At 43.8% G+C, this 25,308-nt stretch overlaps 2 protein-coding genes across 10 annotated transcripts; both read left to right on the top strand.

Moving 5' to 3' along the window:
* Positions 1–102: 102 nt before the first annotated feature.
* On the top strand, positions 103–8,917 carry TMEM106A (transmembrane protein 106A). Of its 9 annotated transcripts, none has more exons than XM_075522926.1 (10): positions 103–192; positions 1,021–1,308; positions 1,931–2,215; positions 2,651–2,714; positions 3,104–3,263; positions 3,785–3,925; positions 4,490–4,533; positions 5,186–5,239; positions 7,194–7,363; positions 7,729–8,917. In XM_075522926.1, exons 3-9 carry the CDS (start codon positions 1,957–1,959, stop codon positions 7,312–7,314), a joined length of 843 nt encoding a protein of 280 aa, XP_075379041.1. In that variant the 5' UTR covers positions 103–192; positions 1,021–1,308; positions 1,931–1,956; the 3' UTR covers positions 7,315–7,363; positions 7,729–8,917. The 9 variants fall into 9 exon arrangements, with proteins under 9 accessions (XP_075379041.1, XP_075379044.1, XP_075379043.1 ...); XM_075522931.1 differs by having other exon boundaries at positions 119–192; positions 1,271–1,308; positions 1,982–2,215; XM_075522929.1 differs by lacking the exon at positions 1,021–1,308 and having other exon boundaries at positions 107–192; positions 1,982–2,215.
* Positions 8,918–9,547: 630 nt separating this feature from the next.
* DHX8 (DEAH-box helicase 8) lies at positions 9,548–24,887 on the top strand. The gene is made up of 23 exons (XM_075522918.1): positions 9,548–9,703; positions 10,152–10,237; positions 10,855–10,927; positions 11,375–11,460; positions 12,077–12,186; positions 12,303–12,614; positions 12,918–13,062; positions 13,626–13,829; positions 14,367–14,454; positions 14,788–14,885; positions 15,432–15,579; positions 15,969–16,150; positions 16,574–16,768; positions 16,960–17,145; positions 17,655–17,865; positions 18,202–18,383; positions 19,152–19,292; positions 19,580–19,735; positions 20,589–20,726; positions 21,154–21,282; positions 22,361–22,557; positions 22,708–22,887; positions 23,418–24,887. The coding sequence occupies exons 1-23, from the start codon at positions 9,592–9,594 to the stop codon at positions 23,635–23,637; spliced, it is 3,579 nt and encodes a 1,192-aa protein (XP_075379033.1). The 5' UTR covers positions 9,548–9,591; the 3' UTR covers positions 23,638–24,887.
* Positions 24,888–25,308: the final 421 nt, after the last annotated feature.

Genomic DNA, 25,308 nt, shown 5'->3' with positions numbered 1-25,308 from the left:
CGGCCGTCGCTTGGCCTCTCTACGCGCGGGGGACGGCGCGGCAGGGCCGGCAGGAGCGCTCGGCGGCGGGCGGCCCCCCGGGGCCGCCTTTTACCCCCCCGCCCCGCTTCCGCGAGGGCACGTGCCCTCGGCCGGGGCGGTTCCGCCCCGCGGCGGTTTCGGTTCCGCCTCGCTGGGCTCGGCGGGCGCCCGGTAAGCAGGGGGTGGCCGGGGGCGCCCGGCAGCGCCCGCCCGGGGCGGGGCAGCTGCGGGGCGGACGGGGCGGCCCTGCCCCGCCGGGGAGTGCGGGGCTGCCGGGGACGCGAGGGGCCGGGCGGGCCTGCGGGAGCGGGCGGTGCCCTGCGCCTGCGGCGCTTGGCGGAGCGGGCGCTGGCCCCGCTGGAAGCTCGCGCTGGCCCCGCTGGAAGCTCGCGCTGGCCGCTGCCTTCGCGTTCTGCTTCCCCTTGCTGAGCCCGGCCTCTCCCCAGCGGTACTGGTGCGTGAGGCGGGGGGTGGTAGGAGTTACGGTGAACCTGAAAGAGTGCCCCCGGGCGGTGCATGAAGGGGTTAAACTTCACCCACTGTGCCTTTCGCTTGGTCTTTCTGATAACCCACTCACGACTTTCCCAGCTTTTGTGGCTGTTTCTCCCAGTTGTGTGAAAAGACTGCCACTCCTCCTCGTTGCTTGTTTCTGAAAAGCTGGTAAAGATTAACTGAGAGTGTAGATAAAGCTGCAGCTTCACTGCCTGGGGCCCTCGAGGGACTGCAGAGATGGGGACTTGAGGTACAATATAATGAGGCCCTTCCCGTGTTAGAAAAGCCCAGATCCTTCAGGCATCTTTGTCCTTCCCTTCCCCTCTGCATGCTGCAGGAGGGTGGGAAACACTGAATTACCTTGAGCCTCCAAGCAGTGTCTGGCAGAATTTCATAGTCCGGGGTACCGGGCTGCTGAAAGGTCCTTCTGTGCCCCCCCAGGGCTGAATGGGCAGTGCTGCAGCCGCCTCTGCTAGTTAAATGAGATCCTGGTTCTTCCTTTGTCAGCAAGGAAAACGGCAGCTGCCCCTGGAATCAGCCCATGTCCTGCCATTGTGGCCCAGGTTTGTGGGCTGTGGAATGAGCCCTGTGCTCTACAACTCTGTCGTGGTGGTTCTCCACTGCCAGATGGTGATTTTCATCCCCAGTATGTCTTATAATAGACCCCTGAGGGGTTATTCATGCAAAGCCTCCGGATCATCTGGGCAAACGTAGAAGCTGCTGTTTATCAAAACTAAACATCCTACCTATATCTGAGTTGCTGAAACAAGACTGCCTAGAGAAAGACTAGCACAGGTAGGAAACTGCATTCAACTATGTCTTTGTGATGAAAATACAGTTGCTTTTCCTCAGCTTGGTATTGTTAAGGCTTTTGGGAGGATTACTAGGAGCTGATGTAAAAGTTTTTGATTGTCAGAAGCCTGGGAAAATGAGTTCAACTGTATTTTTAACTTTTAAAAATAATTAGATTCTATTATTTTATTTATTTTTAGATTCTGTTTGTATGCTATCTGATTTTAGTCAGGGTACTGTTACTGTTAGTAACACTGTGCTTGATTGGGAATGCCAAGGCCTTGGTGAGTTCCTTGCTGGATGTAGGTGAATAATGACCAGTCAAGAACTTGGCAGTTCTTCTGGCTACATTGTCATCTTGAAACCATCAGGAGCTTTGAGTCAGCGTTCCCCTCTCTTACCAAATACTATGAGATAAAGAAGAATCTGGTATGCTGTTCTGTAGGGTTGCATTCTGAGGCACTTTTCCTGCAACCAGGGTATCTAGAAAATTGAATGTTTAAAAGAGCAAGTTACTTGCAGTAACTCAGCTTTTAAAGCAACTTCGGAGCTGTGCTTCAAGAAACTTCCTAAATGTTAGGATACTTGTGATCTTCTACAAATGCTAATGGTGCTGCTCTTGGAGGTTGGTTCACAGGGACAATTTTCTTAATGCGTTTTTGTGTTGGATGCCTAGTGAGACTTCTTCTTTCAACCATGGGTGGAAAACTTCCACTGTTCTGGAAAACGCCTGACCAAAAGGAGTGTGAAGGCAAACTGATTTTACCCAGGCAACTGGATGCTGAAGATGAAAACACCAATTATGCTAGTATCAATGACTCTGCTACGTCCTGTGTGCCCTGTGTGGGCATTGCACATCGAAGCTATGTCAACTGTCCAACATGTCAGGGAACAGGAAGGATCCCCAGGGGTAGGTGATTCTTCTGTGTGCTGTGTCAGTGCTTTTTGAGCCTTCTGAGGTTGGTACGTGTCTCTTTGCCTAAAGACCTTGGTTGAACTAGTTGGTCTTTATTGTATCCAGTCTAGGAATGTCCTGTCTTGGTATTTCCAGCTCACTTGTAACTTCTATGGACTGCCTCTGTTGGGGGAGGATGGGGTGGGAAAGCAGGTAGTGCTGTTTCTAGATAATTACTCAAAGCCCACCCTGGACCCCTGGGGAGTTGTTGTTTCTGCCCAGAGATGGGAATGCTCAAACTGAAGTCTTGGTTGCATCATGCTTGCCTTCTAATTGGCCAGCATCACCTGTGAAGTGAGGGCAGAGGGACACTAGGCTGCTGGGCAATGTCATTTGCTTTATTTACTTGTGTGCTTAGTGTGGCCTCTGATCTGCTGCCACCTCTTTCAGAGCAAGAGAGGCAGCTGGTGGCTCTGATTCCATATGGTGACCAGAGGCTGAAGCCTAGACGAACGTAAGTCCTGTTAAATTTTTCCCTTTTCCCATCTTTTCAATGTTTCTTCTGCATATGAAGGACAGCCTCAGTACTTTGGGTGTTTTGTTCTTCGTGCTCTGACTTGCGGTAAGTTTGGTGTTTACTGTGTCTTTTCAGCAATAGCAGATGTTGGACAGTCTTCTGTATGCAGTTGCTGGGGATCTCCAGCAATTTGTACTGTAATGCACCATGTCAGTGTGTGGGACTCTACCCTGCTTCTGCTGTGATTTGGTAGTTCTGCACAAACCCATCCCAGTTTTCTGGCACCCAGGCTTTTATTGTTTCCTCCCTTTGAGCTGGAGCAGAACTGCAGGTGCTTGCAGCTGACAAACCAAGAGAATGATTGTAGCCCTGGTGCTGTTTTGCAGGAAACTCTATGTATGTCTTGCTGTGACAATCTGCCTGCTGACAACATCTCTCAGTATTTTCTTCCTGTTTCCTCGCTCCATTACTGTGCTGCCTGCAGGGCTGAATGCCTCCTCCATTGGCTTTAATGCCACCACCACCAGTATATACCTCAACATGACGGTAAGTGCTCAGCTCACAGTCAAAGAGTGGATCTGAAGGGCTCCCTGCTTATGTCCTGTGCCACTCCATGTGTAGGCTAACTAACTGATCACTGTCTGAAGTTAATCATACCGTTCCCGCCATCTCAGTCCCCTCTCTGGCTGCTTGGAATCAATGTCCAGAACGTGTTACAGCATCAGAGGTGTGGCTGGCCTGTCTGCAAGCGAGCAAGTCATGCAAAGTGGCCAAAGGGGGCTGTGTGTAGAAGAAGCACTGTGATTAATTCTGGGAATCCTTTTTCTTTTGCATCCTTGAGCTGCTTGGTTGTCCTCCTTTGACTGTTATGGGAGGCACTGCAGCGTACATGCCTTTGTGGCCAGGCTGGATGTACGTCTGAGGATTTGAAAGGGACGATGTGGTCCAGTGTTGCTGCAAGGTCATAGCAGGAGTATATTTAAAGTGGCTTTACAACAGTAACATATGGCCCTGCTGCAAGGTGATTGTGTTTTGGGGTGTTTTTTTTTTTTTGTTTCTCTCCCTAGAACGTGCTGAACATAACTAATAACAACTTCTACCTGGTCACTGTTGTGCAGCTAGACATAGAGGTTCTGCACCAGTCCCTGGTAGTAGGGAAGACCACCATGAAAACCCTGCTGAGTATGAGCCCTTTGCAGAGCGGCCAGGTGAGCTCTGCTGTTTCTTGCATTTTCTCCTAAACTAATCTGGATGTCCTGGACAGGGAAATGCTTATTGTATACTTCATCCACTCCTTTGTCATCTGTCTGCCAATACTCAAAGCTCTTCCACATCCAGCTTCCCACATCCCACTTCAGGAAGGGGTGTTGTAAGAATTTACATGTTGCTGAGTTTGAAGCTAATACATTCCTGGGCAAAGAACATCTGTCCGCTCTTCAGGTAGTGGGCTGAGTTGTGTGCTTGCCTTAAAATGATGGAGAGCTTAAAAACCGGTTAGACAAAACCCTCGTGGGAACAGTTTGAGCACAGCTGATCCATTCTTGGTGTAGAGCTCAGGTGTGTGGCCTAGATGACCTCTGAGGCCTTTTTAGATCTAATTTCTGATTCTATTTTCTTACCTACTGTTAAAAACAATTGTTAGGCTAGATCTTGAAATTCAGGTTCAGACACCTGACGAGAGTCCAGTTCTCCCTACTTCAGCTCTCCGAATTGTACAAACTTAACTGTAGTTCTTGCGTACTTCCTGCTTTCTCTTCTGTTTGTATTTGCAGATTTATTATATGGTGGCCAGTAGGATACTGGACAACAACACCTAGTGAGTAATTCTTGAAGGTTTCTTCCCTTGGGTAGTAAGTAACATTAATGTTTATAGGCTTTTCATGACTAGATTTCTTGTGCTAGTCGTGTCTGTAGATTGAAGCTGAGTGAGTGTGTCCTGTTCAGTTTAATGTGTGGAGCTGATCTGGATACGAGTCTGCCACATCCATTTTAAACTAATTTCCTTTTCTATTTATTGGCATTCTCTGCTTAGTGTTGGCTCAACAATGTTGTTTTCCGTATGTTCTGATGAGTAAGTGATGGTATCAGTTTGATGTCTAGGTTGTCAACTTTAAATGCTCCATTTGTGAGCAGCTAAAGGTACCTTGTACAAACTGCATTTCTCTGCAAATGACCAGTGAAATATGTGAAGTTCATAGCAACCAAAGCTGCTGTGCAGACAGCATGGTGCATTGCATATTTACGAGGCCCATGCTTACTAGATCCACCGTTACAGAGTTACACCAGCAGAAACATGTTTTACTGGTGTAGATGGTGCTGTGCTTGAAGAACTTTGCCTATATAGCTGTTGTCAGAATATTGCAAAGACAGACCTTTTTGGAGAAGCAGAGAAGCAATGGAATAATTGAGGACAGGAGACACATGGTGCAGGCAGCTCCTGTGAAATTAACTCTTTTTTTCTCTTGTAGTAACATTTGCACCTGGACAAAAGTCAAAGTTCACAACATTCTGCTGCATATACAGTAAGTGATGCCTGGTTCAGAGCTATAACTAACATCCATGTCACCTACATTGTTTCTCAACTCCCTTCAAGAAGGTCTGCAGTCACTGTTCTTCAAGACCAGGGCTGTGACTGTCTGCAGTGTGAATGTGCTGTTACCCAGATAGGTGTGCTGAGGTGTGAGGAGGAGATAATTCTCAAAAGATGTTGCTGCCCTGAGAAGTCCCCTGGATTCAGGCTTACTGACAGCTCAGGCTGTCACTGTTGCTTAAGGCAAGCTGGCCTGGCAAACTTCCTTCTGGAATACCGATTGTAGCTGTTGGAAGGTAATTCTTTGGTCCAGAGCTGGAAGTACTGACTGGCTTGATTACACCTGCCTGCCTCGTGGTGTTGGGGACAGACTCCTTCGGCCTGGACTCTGTGTGGATGTGTGGATGATTGCCTCCGAGTGTTCTGACAGCAGCTGCCGAGAGCAAGGCAGGACAAAGCAGGCTGTTCTGTAGATTCTGTTGTCTGACGCAGCTCCTGTTCAGGGGATGGACCAGAGGACCATGCTGAGCTTGACTGTGTTTTAGAGTACAACGTGCTGTGCTGGGAAAGCAAATGCAGGTTGGCTGTTCCTCCCTGCCAGAGAGGAAGGAGCACAACTGCAGTTTTATAATACAGATCCTGCTGGTACAGGTTGCTACTGTTCTGGTCTGAGTTAGAGCTAAACCTGGAGCGTGAGACAGGGAAGCTCTTACAAGGTATAGCGGTGCTAGAATGCCTCCATGCAGCCATGAAAGAAGAGTGGTCTTCATTAGCTGAGTTTAAGCCACTTCGGAAAAGTCTGCAGCAGAAATTGTCTCCTTGTGTAGTCTGTGTCCACTAGAGGGATCTCCCTGCACATCTGTGTTAGCAGACTCCAGAGCCCACTCTTGGAAGATGGACCCCTAGGTTCACCATCAGCAGACTGTTGTCGCTGAGTCCATGATTTCTTCAGGAAGGAGGAACTGCTTTTGCATCATGGTCTTTTGTGCTAATCTAAAGCCAGGGCTTCACCTGCTGTATCTGGAAATGGACTGTGAATATTAGGAAAAGCGTTTGATTGGAGAAAGTATGTGAATCTCTTGGAGGCACGCCAGGCTGGAATTCTCCCAAGTCACTAAAGAAATGTCACTGGTGATCTCCTGAAACACAGGTGTTTAAATTTTGGTCTTCTGTTGCACTTTGAAGGGCTGTATTGTCATGTTTCTTGTTTTATGGGTCTTAATGCAGGTTTTAACTGTAATCAGTGCTGAGTGATGTGAAGTTTAAACAGGTACCATGCTACTCAAAGCATGGTAAAAATGGTGCATTTTGGACAGCATGGAGAATGGCTCTGGCTGTTAAGGCAACTTTGTCCTTCTTGGCTGATGCTATGGGCTGACAGGACCTTTGCGCTCTCTACCTGCAAGCTCTCCATTAGCCAGAAGCGGAAGATGATTCCAGTCACCTTTACACTTTTCTGTGCCACATCTCCTCCTGCTGATATTACCCACTTATGGATTGCATAGTGTTAGGAGAAACTACTTGATGCAAACAGCTCTTAAGGTGGCACAGAAAGATAGCGATTGAAAGATATATGTTTTTGTCTAGCTAACTCCATAAACAGCCACCCACTGTGACTTGCACTAGCACTTTGGGAACAGGTAAATGGTGAAATGGCACAAGAGTGTTATGCTGGGGTAGGAAGTCTTAATGGGCTTCCAGAATGGCCAAAGCACCTGTTGTGATGGTAGTGATCTTGTAAAGGCTTTCTTTAATGCAGCCTGAAAGATGCTTTCCCTCTCCAACATGTGAAATTGAGCTGAGGACATCTTGACTGTTGTGTTCTGGGGCTATGTAATAGGGACGAAACAGGATGGCAGTGGGATCTCACCATGGGACCTTTACATTATGAGAAGTCTCATCTGGGACAATCATAAGGGCAGTTCTGGTCTGCTTTTGCCTTGCAGGGGTACCCTGACCTGCACATACCTGTGTCATTCAGAGCAGCTGGCTTTTGAAGACTACCAGTACGTGGACTGCCGGGGGAATGCCATGCTACCTCACCCATTGTACCACTGCCTGCCATGACAGGGCTGGGTTGGCAGAGCTTTTGGGTGCAGCATATTCCACCACAAAGGCAAGTCATAGGGAGACAAACTTCTGGGGCTTCTTCTCAATCTATGCTTTAAACAGGAGGCTTGGTGTTTCCTGGATAAGACTTCCATCTCTCATGCAAAGATGGTAACATACTTGGCCTTATGAGTGTGGACTCTGCTGCCCTCAGATTACACTTGCTTTTTTCAGTGCCTTATCATGGCTGACGCTTCAGCAGAGTGACCAGTGCATGGGGTGTCTCTGCATGGCTGATCGGAGCAGGCCATGCTCTTATGCTTCCCTGCTACTTTGGAGGCAGTGCCTTTAGTCAGACTAACTCAAGTTGTTTCCTCCTTGCATAATTTTGCACTTCTGTCCTGAATTTAAATATTTCATAATTTGAAAAAGGACTGTGATGAGACTTTCTGGCTGGATTGCATCTACATCACCAGAATCTAATGACACTTGCACAACCTCCACAACAAGAGCAAGAAACAGGACTGATGTCTCTGTATCTCCGAGTCTTAAGAAAAACTACTGCATGTCGTGCCAAAACACCTTGTGAGAGTGATTCTTGGGTGACTGCTGTTTTAAGCTGTCCAGTATAGCAGGTGAGAATATGCATTTTTGTATATATGTATTTTTAAAACAAGCTCATCCAGGAATGGATGCCAGTTCCCTAATGGCATCCATTTCAGTGAGAAGAAAATGCATTTTGTATCATGAACCAAAAAGATTGCTGCTTTCCAGCCAGTGGTGTGTGGTGGCCAGCACATGCTCTTTGTTGTATTGTTTTCTTGTATGCTTTGGCATTTAATGCCAATTTCAACTTGAACAAGCATGAGAGAGTTCATCTCCAACTGGAAAAGCTTAGTTTGCACAAATATCAGGAAACAGCTGTTTCTGGGGTGTGGTGGTGTGTTGTTTGGGTGTTGTGGTGGGGTTTTTTGTGTGTGTGGTTTTTTTTTTTTTTTTTTGTTTAAAGCTGCAAAATTACCCAACAGACTTTACAGGAGGAACAGCCCTGGCAGCCTTCTCTCCTCCCAGAGCTGGCAGTTGTATCCCCCAAACGATGGAGAGGTTAAACGTTATTCCTTAGGTTCTAGTTTAGATGCTGCCTGATGCATTCTTGATGGTAAAATAGGAGCCTGGGAGTTGCTGGACTAAAATTTTTACTCAGCAGTTCAGCATTTTCCTGCACCTGTCCCACTGAAGGATAGAACCAAAGCATCAGCATAGTTGAAGACTACTGAAGTTGAAGAAAGTCTCTGATGCTGTCGTCAAAATATGCTTCCTAAACCAGCACCTTACAGAGCTGTTGCAGTGTTGCTCCTCACTGTATCATCCATTGAGATCACACTGAAATGGTAATTAGTCAGCTTCCTCCCTGAAGCAGGGATAAAGCAGCTCCATGTCCCATTCTGAAGTCCTCCCTGCTCATCACATCTCTACAGTGCTTTTTGTATTTGCCATATTGTTGATTCTGCTACGTGCTTCCCTCCCCTGCTGTTGGGTTTCCAGCTGTGCTTCTTTACTGCTGTTACCCACTTGTACCGCTACCATCTGTTGACAAATAAAGAGCCTTGTGCAACCAGAGGTGGATGCCTTGTCTCTGTACAGCGGGTCTTCACCCTTGCTGTAGCTGCTGTACAGCTCCAGTGATACAGTGATGTGTTCTTCAGCAGGTACGTGGGTGTGAAGGGAGATGGAAGACAGCTTTAAGAAAAAGGGGGAGAAGGCTTTAAGGAAGATGCAGAGCTGAGCCCAGAGAGTAGCCGTTGCCTGGGAGGTACTTGAGGCTGAATGGGACAGCTGTGGCCAGCTATGCACTTGCCATATGGGGCTGCAAGCATCCCCGGGGCGGGGGGAAGAGTACCTCACGCTACGGACGAGCTGGGAAGCCTCCACAGCTGCAGGCCGCTCTCCTGGCCCACATGCTTGCGCCCCTCCCCGGCCGCCCTGCCGGTTTTCTTGCGGTGAGCTCTTCGCCGAGGGTGGCCCGGTGCGACCCCTCCGCCCAGGGGGCTGAGCGGGCGCGGCTCTGCGGCCGGGACCCCGCCTTCGGCCCGCCCGCACCCCGCCGCCTTGCTCGTCCGCCACGCATCACAAAGCTGGTGTCAGGGACTGGCCCAGGCACGAGCCGTTCTAGGGCCCTCCGCCCTCTCTATGGTCAGTGCCAGCGCCACCCCTGCGCGGCCACCTCACCGCTTCCGTCGCGCCCCGGATGTGGAAGCGGTGTCGGGTTTGCGCGTGCGTGGGTGGGGCGCAATCATGGCGGACCTGGCGGCTCTGGAGGAGCTCGCGAAGCTCGAATACTTGTCGCTGGTGTCCAAGGTCTGCACCGAGCTAGACAACCACCTGGGCATCAACGACAAGGACCTGGGTGAGTGGGGCGGGCCCCAGCCCCGGAGCTGGGCAGGCGCTCGCGGGCCGCGCGGCCTTTGGGGGGTCTCCGTGGCGAGCGCGGCCCGGGGCGCGGCAGCCGGTGTCTGTCCCGTTACGGGCCTGACGGCAGCTAAGGGAAAGGCTGTTGCAGCCGTTTCTGTCGGCCAGGACGCGTTTTGCGAAGGGGCTTTTCGAGTTCAGAAAAAACCCGTGGTTTTTCTTCAAAAAACTTGCCGTGAGCCTGAGAATATGCTTCGATCTGGCCGCCTCCGAAAGGACCGGGAAAGGAAGCCGCTGCTGTTGTGAGCAGCGCTGCAGCTTTTCTGTGGGTAGCCAGACTTAGCTGGTCACTGCGTTGCCGGGAGAACAGCTTGTCTCCAAGTATGAAGTACTTATACTGCCTTTTAATTATTTGTTCTAATTTACTTGCTGCTTTTCCTTCGCAGCTGAGTTTGTGATAAATCTTGCAGAGAAAAATACTACGTTTGACACATTCAAAGCGGTTCTTCTGAAGAACGGTGCTGAGTTCACTGTAAGTGAGATCTGAACGTTACTTACGTGTTCTTATCCTGGTGTATTTTATGGAGCTTTTGTTTTAAAGAGAGAGGTGTGAGGAGTGATTATTGGTTTTCTTCAGTTGGAAAACTATGCACTTATTACCTGTCGAGTATTTCTGTCTCATCAAGCCAAGCTTCCCCCTCCCTCCTTTTTTTTTTTTTTTAAAAACTTTGGTAGTTTTTGTGAAACATCCTTCTGAGAACTTGAGCTGCTTATTGTCTCATTGAGCATATAAAATATAGAAGAAACAAGTTTTCATGAAGGCAAATGTTGTCGTAAGTCTTTTTATGATCCTTAGATGCTGGGTTCATGAGTTCCTCAGAAATAACTGTGGTTGGATTAAATAGGTGATTAAAAATGACACATGGAAAAGTTAATTAAATGGAATTACAGTAATTGTTTTCAGATTCAGCTTATTATATCTTTTTAGGATGTACATGAAGTCCAATGATACTCCCTAAAAATGAACCTGTATCTTTAGAATTGAGCTTTTTTTTTGTCCTGCTAATAAAGCCTCACTTATGCTTTCTAATAATGAAAAACAGCCTCGCAGTCATTTCTTGGATTAAAGTATTTTATTAATTTTTTCAGGATTCTCTTATTAGTAATTTGCTACGTCTCATACAGACAATGCGGCCTCCACCAAAGCCATCTACGAGCAAAGGTATGAATAATCTTGTTCCTCTTATCAGTTCAGTGTAAAAAGGAAAGCAAAACTCTTAGTCTTTTGTAGTTTTTGGCCATGTTTGGTGAGATCGGTGTAGTTACTGTTCTAGTCTTGTAAGGCAAGACTTTGTCTCTTATTGTTGCACTGGGAGTCTCTCTGTTGTTAGTGGTAGATTAGCAAAGCTGTTTAGGCACTAAAACCACACTGAGTACGCTATTTAGAATAATTATGTATTTCACAGATTCACTAATAATCACAATCTTCTTTGTAGGAAGGTAACATTGTAATCTTTCAATTGAATCTCTGTAAAATCCATATCGAACTTTGCGTTCAGATGAAAGTTAAACTTTATGTTCAATTACAGAAAAATCAAGAGCGAATCGTTCTAGCTCTTCTAAGTTTTGGGGGGTTTTGTTTGTTTTTTGTTTTAAAACTCAAAATCAGAGACAGTTGTGAAACCCAAATCGGAGAAGGAAAAGTTGAAGGAATTGTTTCCAGCCCTTTGCAGGCCAGACAATCCCAACATCAGGGTAAGGTCATAATTTCAGATTTCTTTTGTAAGTATGTGAAAACGTATTCATTTTTTTTTCCGTGTTTCTCTTACTTTCAAGATTTTTTTTTTGTGTTAACGTGAGCATCTCCTGCTAATGCATGGATAAAAGTGGACTATGAGAAATGAAGTACAAAAGAGGCAGAAGGCTGGTGGTATTGCATGTAATTCTCAGGAACAGCTGTTACAGCAGTTGCCTTGTTGATACTGTTTTGCAGAATACCTGGAAGATGAGGCTCTTGTGACATGAAATTTGTAGCCCGGCCTTTCTTGCGTAATGTTCAAAGTAATGATGGATTACAAACTAGATAAAAATTTTGGATGTTCAGATGCTACGAGGGACTGGCATTTTATATTTTTGTAGTGATTTCAGGTGTTGAAATGCAACTGTCTTTTGTATAAAAGCAGAATTGTCTCAATATTGTAGCAAAATAGGGGGGTAGCTTTATTACTTTCCCCCTCCCCGTATCACATATTCCGTCTTTTTTTTATCCTTTATCTTCTAAATAGATAGGCATGTGATTATCCTTTCTATAGATTAATTCTCTGTGACCGGTTTTTATCAGCCTTCTTACAGAATGGTTCTCTTCTTGCAGAATATGCTGGATGAAGATGATGTGAAAGTGGCAGCTGATGCACTTAAGGAACTTGAAGCTCTAATGCCTAGTGCAGACAGGCAAGGCAAGCAAAGGAACAGTGACCACCGGTAGGTTTCTAGTATGTCTGTGGGGGATGGGTATTGGCCGTTGGTATTGCCTGCTCGCTCTGTTCTTACATGGACTTTCACTGCAAATTTGTAATGTATGTTTGTTTGTTTGTTAGGGCAAAGAAAAAGAGGAGGAGCCGAAGTCGTAGCAGGGACAGGAAACGAAGGCACAGATCTCGCTCTAGGTCTCGCTCTAGGACTCGGGATAAGAACAGGGGAAAATCCAGATACCGGTCAAGGAGCAGAAGTCAGAGTCCCAGTAGGGACCGTAAGGATCGAGAGAAGTATGTCGAGAAGAGCAATGAGAGATGGCGAGACAAGCACATAGACCGTCCACCACCTGAGGAGCCTTCCATTGGAGACATTTACAATGGCAAAGTCACAAGTATAATGCAATTTGGATGCTTTGTGCAGCTGGAAGGGCTAAGGTACCTTCTGACGTTCACAATAAATCTGGTAGTATTCCAGCTGAGTTCTCTTTTCTGCTAGTATCTTAAAGAGGTTATGAGGCTGCAATAAGGTACGCTGGGTGTACCTTTGATGCCAAAAGGAAGGTCTGTTTCAGAAAAATAAATTCAACAGCAGAGAATGTTCTCCTTATAAAAAACAGTTTATGAACATACACAAATGATCAGTCGACAACAAAATATTTTAATCCAGACTCTGAATGATCTGAAGGACTGTTGGAGTAATAATGTACAGCACCTCATGCCCCTCTGTTTCACCTGCAGGAAGCGCTGGGAGGGCTTGGTCCACATCTCAGAGCTTCGAAGAGAAGGACGGGTTGCCAATGTTGCCGATGTTGTGAGCAAAGGACAAAGAGTAAAAGTCAAAGTTTTATCCTTTACTGGATCCAAAACCAGCCTGAGCATGAAGGTATGGAAGACATTCTGTAGTGCTTATAATAGAGTTTGTGGTGCTAAAGTTTTTTAAGATTATGCCTCTTTTTGGTATGTTTTGCTCTTTTTGATGAAAACAAATATATAACCCTTTAAATGAGAGTTAAACACAGAACAATAACTCATTTTTTTCAAGTGGCCTATTACTTCTTACTCATTTTCTGTAGGTTCTTGGTTTTGATGTAATGTTTCTAACAATTTTTTGACTTTATGTGTTAGCTAAGTGACAAGGCAAACCTCAAGCTGTTGCTATGTTTGTCTTCCTTTTTCAGTATGAGAGAAGCATTTCATTTTAAATGAAATCACTGCCGTTGCCAAGGCAGAGTAGAGTGTTCCAGGCCTTGGGGTGTACTTAGCTCACAATACCAGCTGAAAAAACCCCATGCAAAATAGCATTTTCTGTGTATGGGCTGTTGTTGGCAGTAGTCTCTCCGAGAAATGTACTCTGCTTTTTCTCTTGTGTTAGAGGAAGCACCAGTGTTAATAGATAAGGAGAAGTGCAATATAGGTAGAGCTGACTGATTAATCAATCTAATGTAGGATGTTGACCAAGACACTGGGGAAGACTTGAACCCAAACCGGAGGAGAAACCTCGTTGGAGAAGCCAATGAAGAAACTTCTATGAGAAACCCAGACAGACCTAGTCACCTGTCCCTGGTGAATGCCCCGGAGGTGGAGGATGATAGCCTTGAACGGAAACGCCTCACCCGAATTTCAGACCCAGAGAAGTGGGAAATAAAACAGGTGTGTTTTGTATTCAGGGAAATAGGCTGTCAGTTAATAAAATTGCTAGGGAGTTTCATGAACTAGAATACAGCACCTCGATTGTTTGCTTGTGTAACTTATTCCTTACCTCTAAATTGCCACCTTCTTGCGATTTGGGACTTCTAGCTTAGTTCTAACTATGAAGTTAGAACATTAGCCCTGCTTTGAGCAGGAGGTTGGACCAGGTAACCTCCAGAGATCAACTCTGACCTGGGTGATCATGGTCTTTATCTGGTGACACTTAAGTGGTATTTGATTATCAGTTCAGTTCTGCCACACATAAGCCAGCTGTCTCACACTGATGGTATTTAGAATAACAAAAGGACTATTTGCTCAGAGACTGGATGACTTGGGGAGACGGGTGCCAGAATGTAGGACCATTTCTTTTTCCGAAATAACAACATTCCTTTGTTCCTGTTTTACAAGCCTGGCAATAGCATTAGAACTGAGACCTTGCAGACATGAGTTGTGTTCTTTCATGGGGACAAATTCATGTTGTATTCATTCTGTTCCCAGATGATTGCAGCTAATGTGCTTTCCAAGGAAGAGTTTCCCGACTTTGATGAGGAGACTGGGATTCTTCCTAAAGTTGATGATGAAGAAGGTAGTATTTCCAAGTAGTCTTGTTGTTGTTGTAAATTTGTTGGTTTCTGGATATGTTTTGATTCAAAAAGAGATGATGATATAAGTGATGTGAAGCATCTCACAATTTGCTGTCATCTTAAGCATTTGGAACTAGGGTTGCTCTAGCCTTATTATTAGTGACATTTGGATGTGCCCTGTCTGTGCATTCTTTTTATTTGTGGTGTTTTCACTTTTAAAAATATCTAGCTACATCATAATCAAGAATACACAGGAAGCACTGTTTGAAGAGTTACTTTTATGTACCTGAAAGATGTTTAACTTTTCTATAAAAATTGTCACTTGTGGATTTTAGATGAGGACCTTGAGATTGAGTTAGTTGAAGAAGAGCCACCGTTCCTTCGCGGTCATACTAAACAGAGCATGGATATGAGCCCCATCAAAATAGTAAAGGTAAGAGATTTCCAGCACTGAAACCAACGTACTTGATTTAATTACATAAGTATTTGGGAATTTAACAACTACTTTTCCACCCGGACATTACTGAGAGCCCTGAAAAACATTACCACTGAACTGAAGATCCTTTCTTTACTTATAAAGCTGGTTTCTTAACTGGTGACAGTGAAGTGGAATAATAGAACTGAAATGCACATTAGCCTGCAGCAGCAACCATTTCACGTAAGTGTGTTAGAACATACTTTCTCTGTTCTGCTTTTTCTTACCTTTTGAAAGTAGAAAGTGGTAGAGAAATACTTATTTTTCATTGGTTGTGCCCATGATCCTTTTGACTGGACAGTGTAGGGATGCTCCGTATTAGTCGTGACCATGGAAGTTCATGGGGCTGGGCTAATGGAAATATCCTGGAACTCAAAGAGATAGAAAGTTAATGTCTTTTAAAGCATCGTAAGAAGAGGCTTCTAAAGGACGCTGGCAACAGAGAGATAATTGAAGGTGAAGGATTGGGAGTGCTGGAATCTTAACTTTTTTCTTGCTTTCCAGAATCCAGATGGTTCCTTGTCCCAGGCTGCAATGATGCAGAGTGCTTTAGCTAAAGAAAGACGAGAACTTAAACAAGCCCAGAGAGAAGCAGAGATGGATTCTATCCCCATGGGACTCAACACACACTGGGTGGATCCTCTCCCTGATGGTATGTCTGAACACGTCCAAGTGTGAATTGTGCCTTTTTTGTGATAGTTGAGCAACCCAGGAGAAATGTCGTGATATTGTGTTTGTCTGCCTCACTTTAAAAGCGATGCAAAGAAAAAGTGCTTTTCCACTGAAGTGGAAATAGGAACGTCAAGGGAAATGTACAGGTATATCCTGCTATCCGTCAAGGATGCATTACTGAAAGGTGCGATGCATGGTGAAGCAATTTTTTACATGGAAATTAATATAATAGTGGGGGTATACATGTAGGAACTTAAATACTTAAACACACAAGTATAGAAGGCATGGATGATGGAACAATAGGAGCAGGATCATCGGGATCTGTGCTGTGTGAACCTAAATGTAACCGTGAAATTGTTTCTTTGCTAGTGGATGGAAGACAAATAGCTGCAAACATGCGAGGTATTGGGATGATGCCCAATGATATCCCAGAGTGGAAGAAACATGCATTTGGTGGCAACAAAGCTTCTTATGGTAAGAAGACCCAGCTTTCCATCATTGAGCAGAGAGAGAGTCTCCCGATCTTCAGACTGAAGGAGCAGCTGATACAAGTAAGACTCTTGAAATGGCATTCTTGTTTGAGCAAGCACTAATTCAAAATAAATATTCTTGGTTTAGCTTGTTGACAGGTGAATAGCCAGTTGACAATTTTAAGTGCAGAACTGTAGTTCAGAATAATTATTTTAAAGGATTATATGTATCTGTATATTTTAATAAAGCTCCAGATATTTACTGACATTAAGTCAAAATTGAAACTAGGATTATGTCGGCAAGGGATGAGTCAGCTAGACGGTTAAGCAGTTTGCTGGCTTGATCAGTAAGAACACTTATATGGTTTTTGGTCTGGGTCAGCTGGAGCAAGAGTAGTAGGTGCTCAGTCTAGTCTTAGATATACTGTGTTTGATTTTTTTGTTAGTTTTGTTTGTTTTTTGTTTTTAAATTTTGACAAATGTATCTATTATGACCTTTTCTAGGCTGTGCATGACAACCAGATTCTGATTGTTATTGGAGAGACAGGATCTGGAAAAACAACACAGATTACCCAGTACCTGGCTGAGGCAGGGTATACATCAAGAGGAAAAATCGGATGTACTCAGCCTCGCAGAGTGGCTGCAATGTCTGTTGCGAAGAGGGTGTCAGAGGAATTTGGTTGCTGCTTGGGACAAGAGGTGAATTTCCATGCCAAAATAAGCATGAGGAAAAGTAGGAAAAATCAGTACTGGAGCTAGTCTGCTTATGTGTCCGTGTGTCTGTTCCCTTGTAGGCTGTAAAATGAGCTTGCAGAATAATCAAACTGGGAATTAATGATGCTAATAACTTAATTCTGTAGCTTCAGTTTCTGTGCAACTCTTCTTTCTAGGTTGGCTACACCATTCGATTTGAAGACTGCACTAGTCCTGAAACTGTTATCAAATACATGACAGATGGCATGTTACTGAGGGAGTGCTTGATAGATCCTGATCTGACTCAGTATGCCATTATCATGCTGGATGAAGCCCATGAGAGGACCATACATACAGATGTACTCTTTGGACTCCTGAAGAAGGTAATGTAGCATTTGATTTTTATTGCTTCAGTGTCCTCTGTATGCTACGTATGGGTAGGAGTGCACAGGGAAAGGCAAGATCACACAAGTCAAGTACATTCATTTGCTCTAAAAGTCTCTTCTGAAGCAGAGTAAATGCTCCTAAGGGTTTGTAGTCCAAATTTCCATAAGATGAACCTCTGTATGAAGACAAAGCAAGCAAAATTCAGCAGAAACAATGAGAATTGGTGGTCCAGGATGCTCATAATGATGGATGAGTGAGGATTGTTCTTGTTTTGCTCTTCCTTCTCTGACAAAGGCTTTCTGTGATAGGTGCTGCTAAGAAAGGTTTGAAATGTGACCTTAGCGGTCAATTGTTTGAAATTTTGGATACTGGAATGAGCTGCCCCTCTACTCAGATATCAAAATGCCTGATATTACTGGTCATATTTCTCTGACTTAAGTCAAGTGCCATATGTTAATAGTCCCAAAGGCAATAAATGACTTGAGAACTTTCTATCCTGCTATAGACAGTGCAGAAACGGCGGGATATGAAGTTGATAGTGACGTCAGCAACGCTGGATGCTGTGAAATTCTCTCAGTATTTCTATGAAGCGCCAATCTTCACAATTCCTGGCAGAACGTACCCAGTAGAAATTCTGTACACAAAAGAGCCAGAGACAGATTATTTGGATGCCAGTCTGATTACAGTAATGCAGATCCACTTAACAGAGCCACCAGGTGAGTGGAGGATGGTCTAGGGTGATTAGTGATTCAAGGACTCTAATACCTATGAGCAAGGTCTTTCTATAAGTCATGGATCACATATTAGTAACATGAGCAAAATGCTCTCAGCACTATCCTCTATTGTTTGCAAATACAGTAAATAAAATGCTGGAAAAGTTGGGTGAAGGACTGAAGTAGGTTGCTTCTGGCTAAGAGTTGTTGCCCAGGGGCTAGCAAAAGTTGGGGATCCTCTGCTTTACATGGGAAAAGTGAGGGATGGAAATGTGGTAATGCAGGAGTTGTACTGAACAGAATTGATTCTGTGGATGTTTTAATTTACTTCCTGGGTAGGTGACATTTTGGTGTTTCTAACTGGTCAGGAAGAGATTGACACTGCCTGTGAAATCCTCTATGAGAGGATGAAATCTCTAGGACCCGATGTTCCAGAGTTAATTATCTTACCAGTATATTCGGCTTTACCCAGTGAAATGCAAACCAGGATCTTTGACCCAGCCCCACCAGGAAGCAGAAAGGTAATTTCAGCTAAGTGTGGCTTCATCTTCTGCTTCTTTAATAGTGGGGTGTATTACACTGCTAATCATGTTTGTGGTTTTTTTTTTTTCTTCCCCCCCTTTTTTTAGCACTTCTGATTCTGTTAGTTACAACTTCAGACAAAATTATGTAGTTTTGGAGAAAAGGTGGCTTATATGTAGCTTAGAGCATGTTTTTGGTTGTGTACATGCCTATACATGTTATCTAAGCCTTTGAAAATGTATATAAAAATGTGGTGTAGCAAACCTCTGTGTGGGATATTCTTGGTGTGTTTTTTAATGCTGCCTTTAAAGGATATTAACTTTAGTGAAATGTAAATGCATTTCCTGTTGGATGGATGTAAATTTCCTACCAAACAGCTAATGAATATCTAGAGATACATTCTCTGGAAGATTCTTCTCTAAATATGGACTGTGTTTGAGTGATAGGCAAAAATTCTCCCTGAAGTCAGTGCAGTATGCTTACAAACTTAAAAATGATCTTTCACTTGCTTTTAGATTTTTATCATGTTCTTTTCCCATATTGTCCAAATCTAAAACAAATGTAGATACTTAAAAGCTGTCCATCTTTGACTGTAGATAACACTTCTTTCTGTTCCTCTGTGAACACATTTCTCCTTTCAATGTTAAATGATAGTAATTGCATTTATAACAAACTGCTCGTATCGTGTAGAATGGATTAAGTTGAGCAGCATGGTTGGCTTGGCAACTAGACACAGAACTGGTGCTGAATCAGACTGTTGTTTGCAGGTTGTCATCGCCACTAACATTGCTGAGACATCTTTGACTATCGATGGCATATATTACGTAGTCGATCCTGGCTTTGTGAAGCAGAAAGTTTATAACTCCAAGACTGGAATTGACCAGCTGGTTGTTACACCGATTTCACAGGTAAGCATTCTGTGTTTGCCTTTTTTTTTTTTTTTTTTTTTCCCCCTTCTTGCTGGTAACTTTGCTTCCAAGCGTGGAAGCAAAGTGAGGCAATGATAAAACCACATTTTTGATAAACCCCTGAGACTTCTTGAGGCTGTGCCTAAGGAATACATACTTTCCTGGGTTGTATTGGAAATCTCTTTCTATTAATACAAGCAAAATTATGAATAATTAATCATCTTATTTTACTTGTTTTCACCTCTGCCTCTTTGCACCTGTTCACCGAGATGCTTTGTTACCTTTAGGCTCAAGCAAAGCAGCGAGCAGGAAGGGCTGGGAGAACAGGACCAGGAAAATGCTATAGGTTATATACAGAGCGTGCTTATCGAGATGAAATGCTAACAACCAATGTGCCTGAAATCCAGAGAACAAATTTGGCCAGTACAGTACTTTCCCTGAAGGTGGGTATTTCACCAACTTGTAGCAAGCCAACTTGATCATAAGCATTTCGATAAATGAGTCTCTGCCTTTATGAGCCTTGTGGAGTACTTCTGTAATTTCAGATCCTTCTAGTGAACAGAGGTATTTTGGAAGAGAGACTGCATCGAATGCAGTTCTCAGGCACTGAGCTTGCTCCTGCATTTTTCTGTTGAGGGTTATAATGTTGAATATCTGCCTAAATTACAAGTCTCAGCTGCACAGAACAGTTAGTTGCAGGAGGTCTGAGAAACAGGAATCTTATGGGCAGTACACATTTCCTAAGGTATATTTATGTTGTTAACAGGTAAGACACACCGTTGTAGAGTGGTTTTTGATCTCCAAGCATATGCATCTTCTAAGTGTACCATCCCTCTGGGAGTCCGCAAACTGGATCTAGCCCAGTACATAGCAGCTGGGGAAGTTGCTGTCTTTCCCCCTTTCTGGGAGCAAGGGGAAGCATGGAGGCATATTTAGTGTCCATTGGAGCTGTCAAGCCACAAGGTTTACAAGGCAGGAAGTCCTCAAAACCAGTATGTAGCCTATGTGTATTCTCAATTGAATCTTCTTGCTTGAGAGTTGTATGGAACAGTACCAAAGAAACAGACCGGAAAACTGAATGGTGGGTGAAAGGCATAGGCCAATGCGGATTATCTCAAGTGTAGAAATATAGCCATGTATTTGTGACTGCAGTTACAGTCAGGATAAGGACATGAGGCTAGGGTTACTTCAAGTTCTGTAGTGCCTCATTGTTTGATGTTTATTTATTTCTGGCTGGAGTTTGGTGTCTTCCTTCTCAGTTTTTTAACTTGGGTTTTCTCTTCTCCCTCTGTTCAGGCTATGGGCATCAATGATTTGCTCTCCTTTGACTTTATGGATGCTCCCCCAATGGAAACTCTCATAACTGCCATGGAGCAGCTGTACACCCTGGGAGCTCTGGATGATGAAGGACTGCTCACTCGACTTGGGCGCAGGGTAGGCAAAACAGAATACTTCTTAGCACTGGCTGGGTTGCAGATATTTAGGGGGTGACATGAGAGTAGTTGTATAAGGACTTGCCTAGCGCTGTTGGCTTTCTTTTCCTATTATTCTCTTGTGTTTTATTGGTAGCTTTTCACGTACCGTATTACATATCTTCTGCTTTTTAAGGAGCAGCTATTATGCCTCCTTACTCATAAGGTTACTTTCATTAATGTCTAAAAATTTCCTGTAAGTATTGGGGTATTCTTGTGATGGTGAATAGAGACAAATAATTTGTTTCATGTTGAGTAAAGTTACTCTGGGTAAAGCACACTGCTTTGGAAAGGAAGCACGGAAGAAAGGGCATTACTCTCTTTTGCACTGAGAGAACTCAAGATTTTTCCAAGTGGTTGCAGGGTACCCTGAAACAGGTTTCTTGCAGATGGCAGAATTCCCCTTGGAGCCTATGTTGTGTAAGATGTTGATCATGTCTGTGCATCTGGGATGCAGCGAGGAAATGTTGACAATAGTCTCCATGCTGTCTGTACAGAACGTGTTCTACAGGCCAAAGGTAAGGAATGCAGCCAAGAAGCAGCAGTGTAACAGTTTGGGTGTGTTTTATGTGCCTGCCTCAGGTGTTAGCGAGTGAGCATATTTGCCAAAATAAACCTGTAGCTTGGTTAGACTGTGCTCATACGTTACATTCTCTGATGTACCTTTTGGTTAAACACCCTGTAGCTGTGGATGTTGGTAGTTTCTTTGCAGATGGGAAGATGGAAGTTAGAAGTCTCACATTCTCTTTTGCATTTCCCAGTAAATATACAAGCCTAAACCAAGTCAGTCCCAGCCAGTTCAGAATGGTTTTGTCATTTTAGATACACAGAGTGTATTTCTTCAACGGCAATCCTATCCTGTGCTGACTTCTTTTAAGTTGGCAAGCAGCAGACTGTGCTGTGGTAGGATTCCTCAACAGCAGACTCCTCTTGAAGCCATTATTTCTTCATTATGATGGCCTGCTGCAGTTTAGTCTGTTAACTTCAATTTTGATCTATGTAGCCACAGTCTTTGATTAGTGTTTTATCTGCAGATTGGAGAAGTGGGGAGAGGTGGGTAGATCAGCAGGGTCAAAGCTGCTGCTTCAGCACCTTTGTTGATGAGTAAATGGGGCTGCTTCTAGAGCAATAAAAAACTAGCTAGTTCAGTGCATGCATATACTTCCTACAGTATAAATGAGCTATTTACTTTGAAGCATCCTTTCAAAAATAGGGACTGAAATTGAATAAAAAGTATCAGTTAAAAAAAAAAAAAAAAGAGTTCTCAATCTTTTCTGGCCAGGCCCTTGTCACCCATGGGAGAGTCTTTAGGAGAGTCTACGTGAGGTCTCTGGCAAGAACAGTTCTAGGCTTTCCTTTTGTACAGGCATAGTTTTGGCGTAGAGCAGTCCCAGTGACCTTTAGATTCTCATCGCTTGATCCTTAATCACTCGCCACTCAAAATTTTGTGTTGTCTTCTCAGTCTTATATCATCTGTTTCTTGGTAGACTTAAGAAGTTACAGTATGAGTGACAAGGAGCCTATGTCCTTCTTCATGTTGCACAAGGATTGCCTTTATGATGTTGATACCTGATTGATCCATATTTTGTGTGTTAGGATAAACAAGCACTTGCTGATCAAAAGAAAGCCAAGTTCCATCAGACAGAAGGTGACCACCTCACTCTGCTGGCTGTGTACAATTCCTGGAAGAATAACAAGTTTTCAAATCCCTGGTGCTATGAAAATTTTATCCAGGCCCGATCCTTACGCAGGGCACAGGACATCCGCAAGCAGATGTTGGGCATTATGGACAGGTGAGCATATCAAGAAGGACAAGTAGTGACTTTGTTTTCTTAGTGTTCTTACACTGTAGTAGGTAAACAAAATTTGCTAATCTGATGTTGGTAGCTGCACCCAAATCTGGAGAACTCTTAATTTTTTTCTCTCTAACTCTTGTCTGGCAGGCACAAGCTGGATGTGGTATCCTGTGGGAAGGCAACAGTTCGGGTGCAGAAGGCCATCTGTAGTGGTTTCTTCCGAAATGCAGCAAAGAAGGATCCCCAGGAAGGTTATCGGACACTCATTGATCAACAAGTAGTCTATATCCACCCATCCAGTGCTCTCTTCAACAGGCAGCCAGAATGGTAAGGAAGGCGATACAATGTAATTTTCTATTTCAGTTCAGACTTTATAACTGAAAACATTGTGGTGTGCACTATTTGTGGAGCACGTATCAAAGTATAGGCTTCTGATTCCTCAGCAGTGAGCAGAGTGAGAAAAGTTTCAAGTGTGCTTTTGGCTCTTTCTGCTGCTAAAATTAGTGCATGTGCAGAAATGAGACTTACCTTTTGAGCCAAGGCCTGAAAGCCTGCAGTTTGGATTTCTGTATTGTGGAAGTGAGTTTAAAACACTGAGTGTTGGGGGGGGCAGAGAGAGAATTGTTTTAAATGGAATTAAGTAGTTCTATGCTGAAGAGTAGTTGTGAGGTAGGAGAGGAAAAAGAAGATCGCTCTTCTGGATGGTTCTTTTAGAGCCTGTGTTGGAGCTTATAAGGAGCCTTATGCTGAAGGAGGGTGAAAGGGAGATCAAGGGGCAAGCTTAGATACTCCAGCCCTTGCCTTGTCTCTTCTTGTTTGGAAAAACTGATTTCCAAAGTTGCTGTCCCTTTTCACAGGGTGGTGTATCATGAACTGGTGCTTACCACCAAGGAATATATGCGTGAAGTGACGACTATTGATCCTCGCTGGCTGGTGGAATTTGCACCAGCTTTCTTCAAGGTTTCTGATCCAACCAAGCTGAGCAAACAGAAAAAGCAGCAGCGACTAGAACCCCTGTACAATCGCTATGAGGAGCCCAATGCATGGAGGATATCACGTGCATTCAGACGGCGATGAGCCTAGTTCCCTCATGGACTCCTACTGGTTTTATATTTTTGGGACTGTGATTTTTGCACTGTTGCAAGTGCCCTGAAAGAAAGGTCGTTCAATTGAAGCTTACCTACAAAATGAACAGAAAATAAGTATTTCCAGAGCAAAAGCACAAGGGGGCGATGTGTGCTTACGTCAGCGACTCCTCAAACTCCACAGCTGCATGACAAATGTCCTGGGTCTCCTCAGTGTGTTGCATCATTTAGGAAATGGTTCTTGAAGCACTTCTTTACTCATTCCCCTTTTAAGAGACGAAACCTAAGACTCGTAAATCTGGGCACTGAGCTGAACAATAATAAAAAGATAATGATTAAAAAATAGTTATTCACCAACATAACTGTGTTCTAAATGACCAGACAAATAGAGGCTGGAATAGTTGTTTCTTTACCCTGCTAAAAGGGATTTATTTCTACTTACGCTCTTGGACAGTGGCTGTTTTTTGGGAGCTGCTTGTTCTCCATTTTTCGTATTTTATGCCTTTTCCTGTTCAGTGTAACTATTTGTCTTTTATGCAAGCCATCTGTGGTGAGATATTTAGTATCTGTGGCTTTGGGATAAGGCAGGAAAGATCCCTGGAAACCCAGCTAGGATCTCAGTTACACTTGGACAATGGCACAGGTCAGCCTGCAAGTCTTACCCTTCATCACCCTCTCCTGTGTGCTGAGGGCTAGTATATCAAATGGTAATTAACCACATCCACTCTGTAGCAGGGCTCTGTCTGTGAACGTAAGTGGTTACAGATGTTTAGACTTTCTATACAATGTGTCATGTGTTTTATTTCCACTTACAATGTTTGGTGACATCACAACTGTTGGGTTTTTTTACTAGAATATGCTCTTACAGCTAAAATGTCTGTGAAACATTGTGTAACAGTTCCTTGTTTAAAAATAAATTGACTGTCCCGTGTGCTGTCATGCTGAAGCTATCTGTAAATTATTTTTTCTGTTGCAGACAGATGAAACTTATTTGACTCCATAGCTGCAGCTACCCATTTTTTTTTTTTCCCCAAAGCTGGGACATTTGCTAAAATTATTGTTGAAATGAGTAGAATGAAGTTTGCTGGTTGTTTTATACTCCATGAATTTGAAGAATGTTTCACACTGAAAAGTAGCTATATTGGAAATGTGTATCTATGTACAAAGGTGGGTAAGGATGTTGTATATACTGTTTTATTATGTTGTATAAATGCCCTGAGCTTTCCCGTGGTGTTACATCTTCATAAAGTTAAATAGAATTAGAAAGTTTGTAAGCTTGGAGGCTTTTTTCATTATGGCATTAGGCAGAGAAGATTGTCCTATTGAATACTCTTCCAAGCATATTTTCCTTCCACAAACTCTGCCACTGCATCTGTTTGAGGTATTTCTGTTCCAAATTCAGTTTGTATTTGCTTCTCCAGTGTAGCCTCTTTCTGACTTATGGTAGGGGAAAACACATCAACAGAGAGGATTTTCTTCTTTTTTAAGTGAACAATTGTCATCTGTTTCGTGTGTGTTATTTCTTTCCTTGGTATAATTTTTTCAGTAATATCCTTTAATTAATTTACAGAAACTTTTCCATGTTGACCTCAGCTGCTTGCTTTAGGAATACCCCACATCCAAAACTAGCCTGTGAAACAAGAATGCTGCCTTACAAACTTGA

This window comes from Mycteria americana, chromosome 22 (genome assembly GCF_035582795.1).
Source record: "Mycteria americana isolate JAX WOST 10 ecotype Jacksonville Zoo and Gardens chromosome 22, USCA_MyAme_1.0, whole genome shotgun sequence".
NCBI lineage: Eukaryota > Metazoa > Chordata > Aves > Ciconiiformes > Ciconiidae > Mycteria > Mycteria americana.
Note: the sequence above shows the minus strand (reverse complement) of the source record. Positions and strands in the feature narration are given on the sequence as shown.

Coding starts and splice junctions, on each gene's coding strand:
- TMEM106A (XM_075522926.1), top strand. CDS start 1,957: ATGCGTTTTTGTGTTGGATGCCTAGTGAGACTTCTTCTTTCAACCATG. Junction 2,715..3,103: donor AGGCTGAAGCCTAGACGAAC/GTAAGTCCTGTT, acceptor GCTGTTTTGCAG/GAAACTCTATGTATGTCTTG. Junction 4,534..5,185: donor ATACTGGACAACAACACCTA/GTGAGTAATTCT, acceptor TTTCTCTTGTAG/TAACATTTGCACCTGGACAA.
- DHX8 (XM_075522918.1), top strand. CDS start 9,592: ATGGCGGACCTGGCGGCTCTGGAGGAGCTCGCGAAGCTCGAATACTTG. Junction 17,146..17,654: donor TCTTTGGACTCCTGAAGAAG/GTAATGTAGCAT, acceptor ATCCTGCTATAG/ACAGTGCAGAAACGGCGGGA. Junction 22,888..23,417: donor TTCAACAGGCAGCCAGAATG/GTAAGGAAGGCG, acceptor CCCTTTTCACAG/GGTGGTGTATCATGAACTGG.